General features: G+C 39.3%; 1 protein-coding gene across 2 annotated transcripts in view; it reads right to left on the bottom strand.

Moving 5' to 3' along the window:
- HSPA4L (heat shock protein family A (Hsp70) member 4 like) overlaps positions 1–2,874 on the bottom strand; it is a 51,422-nt gene extending 48,548 nt beyond the window's left edge. The window contains exons 1-2 of one of the 2 annotated variants that reach the window (XM_078445759.2): positions 2,786–2,874; positions 1,928–2,125 (exon numbers count right to left, since the gene is read on the bottom strand). In XM_078445759.2, coding sequence (XP_078301885.1) covers positions 1,928–2,034 — 107 coding nt within the window. In that variant the 5' untranslated portion in view covers positions 2,035–2,125; positions 2,786–2,874. Of the gene's footprint in view, positions 1–1,927; positions 2,126–2,287; positions 2,420–2,785 lie in introns of those variants that run through there. The other variant, XM_078445760.2, reaches the window with a different exon arrangement.
- Between the last annotated feature and the right edge of the window lie 10,382 nt (positions 2,875–13,256).

Here is a 13,256-nt window from a genome sequence, read left to right as displayed (position 1 = left end):
TAAGAATACAAAACTTCCACCTGACCGATTTTCTCATTTGGATTTGGTTCATTCTAGATATTAGTAGTGGCTCTTACACACAGATCAGAAATATCATATTAAACCTCAGCCACACAGAATTAGCCAATGTGCTTAAGAATAGTAGTAAAGAGACTTCTAGAACATGAAAATGAGCACCCTAATTTTTAAAGAACACTCTGTTAAGTCTGGCCAGGTTCTTTAGAGGGTCATGGACTCACTACTAAGACATCTGAACTCGGAAATACAGTACGTCTTACAGTTCCAGTTTCTGATCTTTTAGGATAAGGCTTTAAGGATTAGGGGAATGTTCATCCTACCCGTCACTTTTTTTCCACGGGCTAAGTCCCTGAAGCCAGAGACTGTCCCCATTAAACCTCTACTCTGCTGAAAGAGGACAGTGGAATTTACTGGTTCTTTTCTGGCAGCCTGTATCTGTTGTGGTGCTAAACAAGATCTGGCAGACATGAAGTCATAAATGAGTTCACAATTACTGCCTCAGCCTCTCATTGTGCATAAAGGTTGGAAAAAGACGTAAAATAAAGCAAGCATTGTAACAGTACTATGCTCATATTTGAGAATTTAAACATGCAAATTTTACATGGATGTACATGCACAGAACATAATAAATGTATCTAGAATAAGATAGTATAAAACCCTTTGGAATATTCTTGAAAGAAACCAAAGCACATACTGCTTCAAGTAAGCTACTCTTCAACATCTCCTTGACATTTTTTAATTATTCATAAAAGTATAGTAATTTTATCATTTTAAAGGGTTAGTTTAACACTGATCTTAAGATTAGTCTTATATTTACATAAATATTACATTTTGGAGAGTCTAATTAATGTTTACTTTTCCACACAAAGTAAGATATGAACAGTTGGTTTGTTCATAAAACTACGGGTAACAGGAGCCAACAATAAAAGGCTAGTTTTTCATATTCCTGTCTTAATTATTCTTTGTCTAATTATCCTTTGCCAACAAACTTCGCAGAAGAGAGAAACAATGGAACATGTGGAAACATGTTTCCGTGACATAATGCCACTCCTAAGTCTTTCATCAACTGTTCATAAAAGAATCACTCCACAGTCATGTTTATACAGGACAGCCTCCTGATCCTTCTACGATTCATTCTGCACAAATACGCTTTTGATAGGTTCTAGCTGCACCGCTTTCCATTAACAGACTAACATTACCAACACAGGAGGCCAACAACTCCCATCCCTCACTCCCTCGCTATTAATGCATCATTAACAATACGCCACTGGAAATCGGCTCGATTACCCCGAATTTTCAAGGGCATTGGGGGAAAACGCCGCACACCTTAACAACTTCTCATAAATAAATAAATAAATGCCAGATGACGCTGCAACTCATCTTTCTGATGTGTGCAGTCTAAGTTTTTATTTCTTACTTTTCTGAAAGCTGTCACGCAGAAAGACACGGGGAAAGCAGAAAGGGCAGAATGAACGAAGAATTCTTTACTCAGCTAATGGGAATTGCCCGCCCGCGGCCGATAATCTCAGGCAAACCCCACTAAAGGTAACCAGACATCTTTTCAGAAATTCGTTCAGGATATCGAGATGGTTCCGCACCAACCCCCCAAAACTAAGCAGGCCTGGGGAACAGAGGCGGGGAAGGGGTAATGGGGGCGTGTGTGGTTACAGAATGGTGATTCGAGAACTATGCGAGTTAAGACCCTTGTCCTTGAAGGAAAAGCAGGTTTGCAGTCCGACTCCCACCTGGGCCCACCAACCTGCGGTCTCTAGAGATTGCAGTTGATGGGCTGCACCTGTCATCACAAGGTTCGGCGCGCATCAGAAGAAACCAGCAGGCAGGACCACGTCGTAGGGTCTGGAGTAAACGTTTGTTAGGGTTGGGGTTATGATCAAGCCAAGACACTTACGGAGTACACCTGTCGCTGTACTCATTGGCGATGGTCTCGATGCCGCCACTCCTTGCTACAGCGATGTAGCAGTTGAGAAAGCCGAGGTCAATGCCAACCACAGACATCCCGCCTCCTAATCGTCGGGGTGCTTGTGCTGAAGCCTCTTGTGCGGGAACAGCGTCCTCTTCTGAGCTCTTGCTCCAGGAATTGGGACTCCTAAGAGAAGCAAAGGAAAAACAACCCGAAGTCGCTACGCATTAAATCTAGGACAGTGCGTCGGGGAGCAGCGGCGGAGACGAAGGCCTCCCTGGCCGCTGCCTCCGCCGCCTCGATCTCTCTCCACTGCGGTTCGGCCGCCTCCAACCGGCAGTTACATACGTCTGCGCCTGCGCGCTCGGCAGCCAGGGAGGTGCGCGAGTCTCCTCTCCGCGCCCGAGGCTGCTCCCCGCCTAGACTTCGGCCCCTTCCGTCAGTACTCGGGCAACGGCTGCCCGAGGAGCTGCGGGTTCGAGAAAGATCTGGAAAATGGAGGCGGCTGAGGCAGCCCGGGGTGGGAGGGAGAAGGCGGAGCGGGTAGGATCGGGGAGGATCAGGGAGGAGAGGAGGGGAAGCGAAGGCAGTTTGCTCGCCATCGCGCGGCAGCTGGGAGCACTGCGGCTGGGCTAGGTAAGAGGCAGTCTCCCGGCCCCGCGCTTTGCCGGTGTGTTTTGAAGCACCCCTTTTGGGTTGTTTTGGCAACTAGGGGCACGCCTAATTACAGTGGCTGGATAATGCCCAGGCTTGCCCGAAGTCGGTAGCGCAGGCCGGAAGGCGCTGATCTGGCGCCGCCTCCTCTCTCTTTCCCACAGAAGGGCTACCCACAGCCAGAGCACCCACCCGTCGGCCTCGCCGCCCCGTGGGGCCCATGTGTCTCCAGCCCACTGCGCTCGCAGTCTGGCCTTCGCGAGGTCCTGCCGCGCGCCGCGCCTGGCTCTGTGAGGTGGCGCCCATTGTGCCGCACGGCGGCCGCCTTGTCTCACCTGCCTCCAGGGGCGCTGCCGCTCACGGGGCGGGGGAGAAAGGAGTCCTTTTCATTTCACTAGCTGCAGTTCCTTGTGTGAAAGCAGCTGAACAAATTTTAGGGTTTTATTTTTGCTTACCAGGGCCTGCAATGCCAAAGAACAAACTTAGGCCAAGAAACAAGAGCGCACTGACAACTTTCCCTTCATGTAACTTCTTTACACCATCATAAAGATGCGGTCTCCTCCACTAACCCTCACCTGGGAAAACCAGTATTACAGGAAAGTGACCTTACGGCTGTGTGTCACTATGACACCAGGCAAACTTGTGCCTTCCCTCCATACGCTGCCCTTTGGTCCGCAGAAAAAGAGCCTAGTGTGGTCCAGCTGCTTGCCTTCATTTGATCTGCATCTTTTGTCTATCTGAAAATTAATCAAGTTATAGTTTACACTTACGGAGTTTTACTGTCCTGTTCCTTCTTGTTCAGTTCTTTGTGGGTTTCCTGTTCCTTCTTGTTCAGTTCCTCGTGGGTTCCCTGTTCCTTTTCACCCAATTCTTTGTATGTTTCTTGTTTCCTATTTGTTTCCTTCTTGAAATAGGATTTTTTTACCAGATATTTTAATACTCTTCTTGTTCCTACTTGTTCTCTTTTTTAAAAAACTTACACTTTTTACTACTATCAATGCTGCGACTGCAGCAGCAGCAACTGTGAATATAGCTCCAGCTGCTGTTGCTAAGAGGAACATGAAGTCCATTTTCAACGGTAATACTAAGGAAACTGGAATGTATGGTACTGTTTTGAAACCAGTCTTTTTATATTAAGGAGTCACATCTTTCTCCCATTTCACAAGCACACAGGAGAATGTGTAGCTCCCAGTTGACGGCGTCCTCGGTCCTCTTCTACGCTGCCAAACTGGGTGGAACGGCCTCCCAGTAGGCAGTGTGGGAGCAGAGTAGGGATTCGGTACTGCCGCCCCCAAAAGAATTCTGGGCCCCCAGCTGTACTGGGCGTCTCATGGCTTCTACCTTTCCTCCTCTGTTGCTTTTTCTGCCATCATCCTTTTGAGCCTACCACCGTCTAGATTTATTCCAGATTTATCCTGAAACTCCCATAGGACCATTTATCTATGCTGTCTGTAAAACTTGAGGATGTGGGAATGATTTTTCTATTTCTATTAAAGAACATTTAAAATACTAAAAAGAAACTGTTGAGGTCAGGAGCAAGGGGTTATCATCGCATTCTTTACTATTACTAGGAGGAAATCATAGTACCTAGTGGCTAAAAGCATGACAAGCTTTGGGGTCACATAGACTTGGATTGTAGTCCCAGGCTCACCTAATTTGTAGTGGTAGGACCTTGCCAAATGACTTAACACTCAAGGTTCAAAATCTGTTAAAGACAAATACACCTACTATGTTGTTTTTTTATTATTAAATAATGTAAGCATAACAATAGTGCTTAGTTGGCACCAAAAAGGCCAAAAAATGGAAGTTATGCCTAGCCATTGCTAGAATATAGGAATATTGACTTATTTACATTGATCCATATATACAGCAGCCTTGCTGTACTCTCATAAATCTAGTATTTGTAAAGTTTCTTGGACTCTGTGTATAGAATCATGTGGCCTAGGACATAACTAATCTTTTTTTCATTTTTAATCCTTTACCTGTTTTTTTCTTAATTATGTTGCCTAAAGTCTCTAATATGATGTTGAATATGAGCAGTAGTGATAAGCATATTTATCTTGTGCCTAACAAATACTTCCGTGTTTTTGATGTAAGTTAAAATTATCCTCTTTTCCTGTTTGCTAAGAGTTTTTCTCCTAAGTGGACATTGAAACTTAACAAAGGTTATTTATCTATTGGTATGATCTTTTTCTTTTCCCTTAATCTGTTAATGTGAATATTAATAGATTTTTCTAATATCCTTGTGTTCCTGGTATAAACCAGCTACGTTATGATATTCTGATTATTTTTAGATCTATTGGATTTGGCTTGTGCTTATTTTATTTAGAATGTTTGCATTTTAAATAAATTTTCCTTTCTTTACTCATCTTGTTGATATCAGGATTATACTAGCCTCACAGAATTTGAGACATTTCCTCTCTTTATTCTTTTGCAAAGGTTTGGTAAAATATGCCTGTAAACCATTTTGACCTTGAGCTTATGAGGCTTATGACCACTGGTTAAATTTCTTTAGTAGTTATAGTCTATGTTTTCTATTATTTCTTGAATTAATATTGATTTGTGTTTTTACAGAAAATTTACCGTGCCGTCTAAGTTTTCACATTTGCTATCATTGTTGATTACTCACTTATGAGTTTTGCAAATCTCTTCTGCAGTTATATGTCCATTTTTTTTCATTTTTTTTAATGTTTATTTTTGAGAGAGAGAGAAAGAGAGAGTGAACAACAGGGTAGGGGCAGAGAGAGAGGGAGACATAGAATCTGAAGCAGGCTCCAGGCTCTGAGCTGTCAGCATATAGTCCAAGGCAGGGCTCAAACTTGGAAGCAGCGAGATCATGACCTAAGTGGAAATTGGGCCCTCAACCGACTGAGCCACCCAGGCATCCCTCCATTTTCTCATTCTTAATATTGTTTATTTGAATCTTTTTTTTTTTTTTGGTTCCTATCACTGGTGCTTTGTTACAATGTCTTTGTTTTCTACTTCATCTGCTGTTTATTATTTCCTTCTATATTTTTATGTTTACTTTGTTCTTTTTCTGATCTCCTGAGTTTAACACCTAGCTCATTAATTTTCAGTCTTTCTTATTTTTTAATACATGTATTTGCAGTCATAAATTTCCTTCCAGATACCATTTTAGTTGAATCTCTACCTGAATTTTCAAACAACTGAGATAGAAGAACAGGCAATGGATATAAAAATATCAGCATGAATACTGGTAAAACATTACAGAAATGTATGCATCTATAGGCTTGTGATTATTGCACCCCAGAATTAAGCAGATTTATCTAGAAGGAGATAGACTGCCCCTCTAAAAATCCAAGGAGGAATAGACCAGAATGTGCGTAGGCTCTCAAGAAAAGTGAGAACAAGGCCAAATTACTCCCCAATTCATCAAGTTAAGTCACTTTTCCCATGAAAAGCTCTTTTGTAGCCAGTGCTCATTTAGGTTTACCAATATATTTACCAATTTGTTTACTTTGTTGTTTGTTGTATCCCACTCTTTTCTGGGTTCAGTTTTTCAGTAATTCTTTAAATAAAGGTCTCTGATTGAACTTATGTTTTTGTTCTTCTCAAAAATCTTTTCTTAACCTAATTTTTGAATAATAATTTAGCTGTGTATAGAATTCTTGACAGTTACCTTCCCTTATTTTTTTGGCATCCATTATTATTGAAGAGACTAAATATTGTTTTTAATTTTTTTCTAACGTGTATTTATTTTTTGAGACAGAGAGAGACAGAGCATGAATGGGGAAGGGTCAGAGAGAGTGGGAGACACAGGATCTGAAACAGGCTCCAGGCCCTGAGCCGACGCGGGGCTTGAATTCACGGACTGCGAGATCATGACCTGAGCCAAAGTCGGCCGCTTAACCGACTGAGCCACCCAGGTGCTCCTAAATATTGTTCTTTTGAAAATCATGAGTTTGTCTTTTTTTTTTTCTTTGATATTTGGCAGCTTAATTACGATGTGTCTGGGTATGGATTTCTAAAAGTTTATTCAGAGATTTTTGTTAACCTGAGGATGAATGGATTTTTTAGGTTCTGGAGAACTCTCAGACATTATCCCTTTGATAATTGCTTCTCACCCCTTCTTTTCAGTTTCTTTTGGATCTCCTATTAGAATGTGTAGGGTCTCTCTATTCTAACCTCTATGACTCTTATTAGCCTTTCTTTGTCATCTATTTTTAATTTCGAGCACTCTACCATTTTTAGACGTTAATTTTCAAACTTGTCCTTTCATACGGTACTGTTTTCATCATTTCTCTCCCTTCAAAAAATCTACTAATCACTTTAAACATTCTAATTTTATAGTCTCTTTTAGAATATTTTATCACATTTTTAGTTCTTGGGTGCTAATTCTTTTATGTGCCAACTCTGCCACATGGTGCTTTCTTGTTTCCTCGGTATGAATTATATTTTGACCATAAATTCACCTTCACTGAGGCTACTTTTTCTGTGGGAATTTTTGTGTACCCTGGGTCATAGAAGTATCCTAGAAAGCTTTTGTATTTTTTTTGTCAGAACCCTGAGGAGTCTCACTAGTGTCAGAACAGTTCTAATTTTTCAGTTTGGAGTTCATATATCATACAGATAGTGTTTATGTATATAATACAGTTGACCCTTGAACAACATGGATTTGAACTGCACAGATCCACTATATGTGGATTTTTTGGTTAACTACAGAATCATACTGTAAATTTATTTTCCCTTAAGATTTTCTCAGTAAGATTTTTTTCTCCAGCTTTATTGTCAGAATACAGCATATAATACATATAACATGAAAAATATGTGTTTATCAACTATGTATCAGTGAAGATTCCAGTCAATAATAGGCTATTAGTTAAGTTTTTGGGAAATCAAAAATTATACATGGATTTTCAACTATGCAGAGGATTGGCACCACTAACTTCCACATTCATTAAAAGGTCAACTGTACTTTGTGCTGGCACAAACCTGGGTGTTTTGATTTCTCATAGATGACTTTTTTCCTACTCACTGCTTTGAAATGGTTGTCAATCCTCTTGTCTACTATATCTGGGGTCTATTTTCTTAATCTCTCTCACTTATATATGGAATTTCAGAAACAAAACAGATGAACATAAGGGAAGAAAAAGAGGCAAACCATAAAAGAGACTCTTTACTAGAGAGCACAAACTGAGGGTTGCTGGCAGGGAGGGGGCTAGGGTAAGGGTTAAATGGGTGATGGTTATTAAGGAGGGCACTTATGATTGGGCACTGGGTGTTATACATAGAGGATGAATGAATCACTGAATTCTACTCCTGAAATTAATATTACACTATCTGTTAACTAGAATTTAAATAAAAATTGAAACAAATAAAAAACATATGGAAATAGCCATATGCTTAACGCTTTCAAAAAAAAGAAAAAAACCCTACTCCTTCCAATCTTTCAGTACGCATGATGAGTTCAGTTTCAGTCCCCTTACTTTACTAGGGCCCAAGCTCATAATTCCTATCTACATGTGGGTGTCAAAACTACCCTTAGGTCTGCACATGTTTCTGAATCCTGTGAGAGGCTATGCAGTGTTAGCTCTCAGCAATGTTCCTAGCCATATCTTTGTTGCTGACATATAGTATTTCCCTTTTTATTAAAAAAAAATTTCTTTTGGATATATTTTATCCAATATGTTCATGTTTGTGAGGGAAGGTATCTGTGTAAATTCAATTTGCCATATTGCTAGATATTTAGCTCTTATACTTGCAATAAATATTTAATCCAGAATTTCTTTTATTAAAAAAATTTTTAATGTTTATTTTTGAGATAGACTGAGACAGAGTGTGAGCAGGGGAGGGGCAGAAAGAGAGGGAGACAGAATCTGAAGCAGGCACCAGGCTCTGAGCTGTCAGCACAGAGTCTGACATGGGGCTTGAACTCACAAAATGTGAGATCATGACCTGAGAGCTGAAGTCAGATGCTCAACCGACTGAGCCACCCACGCACCCCTTTGATCCAGAATTTCTACTTCAACTGATTATTGCAATAATTTGCTTCCTGTTCTTTTTTACATTGTCTTTCTCCTATTAATAGTAACAAGCTATCTTCCTAAAGTATTGCTTTGACTTTGTTATTTACTTCTTCAAAAAATTAGTGATGGTTCTCCACTGTGTAAATTCTTCACTCTGGCATTGAAAGCCTTTCACAGTTTGACCAATTTATTTTTCCAACCCTATTTCCTATCACTTTTCTACATCTATTGTTTTATCTCAGCCAGCTTGACCACTTACTATTGTTCAAGTATGACAAGTTTCTCCAAGTTTTTGTGCCACTGTCTTTCTTTGGAATATAGCTCAAATTTTACATGCTTTATTAAAATCTTCAAGGGGGGCCTGGGTAGCTCAGTTAAGTGACCAACTTCGGCTCAGGTCATGATCTCATGGTTCATAAGTTCAAGCCCCATGTCAGGCTCTGTGCTGACAGCTCACAGACTGGAGCTGCTTTGGATTCTCTTTCTCCCTGTCTCTCTGCCCCTTCCCTGCTTGCACTATGTCTCTTTCTCTCAAAAATAAATAAACATTAAAAAAATTTTTTTTCAATAAAAATTAAAAAAAAATCTTCAATATTGTTTAAGATCCAGTGTAAGGTATCATGAGGCCTCCAAGACTGCCTCAAGTTAACTTTGTTTCCTTCCTTTTCTAGCACTTTGTACCTTTCTTTCTTACGACCTTTTTTACATTCTGTCCTCCACCAGTTGTTTTGTCCATTTTACTAGATTATAACTTCTAGATTATGACCTTTACAAGATTATGAGGGTATGGAATGTATTTGTTTTTGTATACTTTAAAACTAGTCAAGGCCTTGAACTAGAGAGTGCACAATAGTTATAAAATAGGTAGGAAATTCACTCTAACAATAAATGCTATAGTAGAGATTTGCATTAGAAGTCTAGAAGCTTCTGTGTTTGAAGGGCTAAAAATGGGACACTTGTCTGAAGGCAGGAAGCAGGAAGATCTTCACAGAGGCCACTTTAGAATTGTGCTTTAAAAAATGAGTAACTCTCAAGGTGGATAATGAAAAGGAAATAATGGGCAGAGGGGGAAAAAAGTACAAAAAAGGTAAATGACACTGAAAAATAAGGTGCAGTGGCAGAGAGGCATCAATAGCATGCCATATTTGGGGAATCAGAGGTTACTGTTAAGCCTACAATGCCTAGGACAGGTATGATGTACAGCTGAAGTCTAGAGCTAGATCACAAAGGATACTCTATGCCACACTAAGAATAAGAAGTCTTTCGTTTACCCTGTAGGCCAGGTGTTTACCTTTTCAAGAATGAAGACAGTTTTTTTTAAGTGTATTTATTTTGAGAGACACAGAGAAACTGGGGGGCGGGGAGGGCAGGGAAGGGTAGAGAGACAGAATCCCAAGCAGTCTCCGAGCTGTAAACGCAGAGCCTGATGTGGAGCTCGATCTCAAGAACCATGAGATCATGACCTGAGTAGAAATCAACTGACTGAGCCACCAGGCACCCCAAAGACATATTTTTAATGTACAAAAAATTATGCCTCCCAAAGTAACTTTTTTTTTTTTAGCATTTATTAGAATAGTATGTTCATGTACCATGAGTTCTAGGATACTTCAACATATACTTGTATTTTGCTAATCCCTAAAGCTTGTACATATATGAACAAAAAAACTGCTACATATACATAAAATCTGACTTTAAAATTCAATTTTCAATTTCAATTGGAATATGGACTCCTAAATTACTTGCAAAAACTGCCCCCCAACCTCACCCAATCCTGATGACCCACAAGTCATGAAGTACTACTATAAGATATTTAGAAACACTGAAATAGATGGAGACTGACATGATCAGATTCAGAGTTTAAAAAATACTTTGGTGGCAGTGTTAAGAATGGATTAGAGCAAGGTGAGACTGGATACACAATGGTCACTTAAAAGACTGTGGTAGACTACTAGTTATTTTTAAAAAACTATTATTTTGTTTTGTACACATGGCTGCTCAACTGTAGACTATTATTTCTCATCTTCTTTGTAACTAAAGCCATGTGACTAAAGTCACCAGTGTGTATATATGTAACATGAGCAGCTTCCACCTTACTTGGTTAAAATCCCTTCCACCTGCCCTGATTTAATTTTCCCTTTTCCTGTAAATGGAAACACAGATTACCCAGAGACCCAACTTTGACTATGCAAATGAGTACAAAGCTCTAGGACAGAGGTTCTTTACCTGCAGGGGTGGGGGGCGGTCCCCGTGTTCCCAAGGGATCCATAGACAGAATTAAGGGGGGGGGGCAGTGTTTTAAATTAACCTTTAACTAAAAGTTAACATTTGTTTCAATCATGAATATAGGCACAAATCACTGAAGTATTAATAGTACGTGATTTTTCCCAGCAATAGAAATCAGATATTTGCATACATTATAACTATTGGATATATAACTTCAAACATTTATGGGCATCAATACTATGAAATTATGGTAATTATTAGACCACTGTACCTTGTTATGTGTTAAAAAGAAGCACCTATTTCTATATCACAAATTTGTACTTTTATATATTTTAATAACCATATTTCAAATACTGTTTCCTTTGTAATTCTGTGTATTGTATTTTATTCATTTAACACTATTACAAGGGATCCACAGGCTTTAGATTGCCAAAGGTATCCACAGCATAAAATGGTTAAGAATCTCTGTTCTAAGATATCAGAGCAAAAAGTCTGAAGGAAGGTGGGTCTCTGAAGGAGTTCATAGACCAGATACCCTGATAGCTTACACTGCTCCCCTCCAAACTATTAAGAGAAACACTTGTCTTGCTTAAACCACTATATTTTTGAGTCTCTTTGTTACAGAATCTTTGCCTTTACCCTCACTAAGCTTATTAAAATATCTTGCATTAGTGACAATAAGTCCTCAAGGAAATGACAGTCAAAATGGAAAGAAAATAAAAACGTACAATTTTTAGTAAGTAGATTTCATAAGAGCAAGTGATCTATTTCGTGTTTGAACTGAAGTAGAAGGTGGTAACCAGGTTTCTAGTGTGGGAGACTGAGTAGAATTGGTATGTATTGTTAAGATAGGGCTTATGGAAAGAGAAGTCAGTGTGATTTGAAGCAGTGAGTTAGGTTTTAGAAATGTTGGATTAGAGAAATCAGTGGTACAGAGAGAAAGGGGTACAACAGACAGAATTGCATCTGGAAACTCCAAAGAGGAATCTGGGTCAGGCTAAAGGGAAAATCTTGACTGTAACTGGCATACAAATGGTATTTGAAACTAAAGACACAGAAGAAATGAACTAGGAAACCCATATAAAGTAAGAAAAGAGCTTTGGACTGGCCCCTGGAGAATACTAACATTTAAGATATGGTGGAAGAAAAGGAGCCCCTTTGAATTTACATTTAAGTCAATCAGCTAAAGAGGAACAAAGGTATTACTTCTTATTTACATAGCACAACTTTCATTTATAAACAAAGGAACTATTTCAGAAGTTTTATTCAAGCATACCAAAGTTCTATTAATGAAAAGCATCAATCCAGAGTAGGAATATAAAGTAGTAAAAATTTCTTCAGGGCCTTCATGATTCTTACTTAGTACATATTTTTTGTTGCTTATTTCGTCTTTTTTTTTTCCTTCTCTAACAAAACTTGCTGTGAGAAAAAAATGTAAAATTCACCAAAATAGATGTTTCATTAAATATAAAGGACTACAAATTTAAAAGGTTATCTTTTGTAAGGAGGATGTTATTTTAATGAAATAAGTAAAGATGAACTAAAAGAATGTAGCTCTAAGGATGAAATTTTAAGTATTATTTGGACATAGTTTCAGGGTGGGAAATTAAAACTCCTACCCAAGACGACTCTCTATGCAAGGAGATGCAGCACTAGTAATTTAAGATGGAAAATCGTACACATTTTATTTATGTATTTATTTTTTTTAACGGTTTTTAAGTTTTAAATTTTTTTGAGGGGGGGCAGGGGTAGAGGGAAAGAGAATCTTAAGCAGGCTCCACGCCCAGTGTGGAGCCTCATGTAGGGCTCCATCCCATGACTATGACATCATGACCTGAGCTGAAATCAAAAGAGTTGGAAGACTGACACTAACCAGCTGAGCCACCCAGACACCCCTGTACACGTTTTAAATATACTTTAGCTATGTACTTTTCCAACATTTACATTAACATTGTAAAAATTATTTCCTTATGAAATCTCCATTATGATTTTGCTTACTTTAAATCACTAACAGCTTAACGTAATATACGGTTTTCATTCAGTCCAGAATAAGTAACATTTAACTTCCTTTTGTCCTAAGTATACATCTTCCAGACTTCAAAAAATGGACTTTCTGCGGCACCTAGGTAGCCAGTCGGTTGAGCATACGGCTTCAGCTCAGGTCATGATCTCGCGGTTCGTGGGTTTGAGCCCCGCGTCAGGCTCTGTGCTGACAGCTCAGAGCCTGGAGCCTGCTTCAGATTCTGTGTCTCCCTCTCTCTCTTCCCTACCCATACTCACACTCTGTCTCCCTCTCTCTCTCTTTCAAAAATAAACATTAAAAAAAAACATACTTTCTGGTCTAGTGATTTAATAATTAATTTTTTTTAAATTTTATTGATTTATTTTGAGAGAGAGAGAGAGAGAGAGAGAGAGAGGGAGATGGAGGGAGAGAGAGGGAGAGAACATGAGCA

This window comes from Panthera onca, chromosome B1, assembly GCF_046562875.1.
Source record: "Panthera onca isolate mPanOnc1 chromosome B1, mPanOnc1 haplotype 2, whole genome shotgun sequence".
Lineage (NCBI taxonomy): Eukaryota > Metazoa > Chordata > Mammalia > Carnivora > Felidae > Panthera > Panthera onca.
The sequence above is the reverse complement of the archived record's forward strand: the minus strand, read 5'-3'. Positions and strand labels throughout refer to the sequence as shown.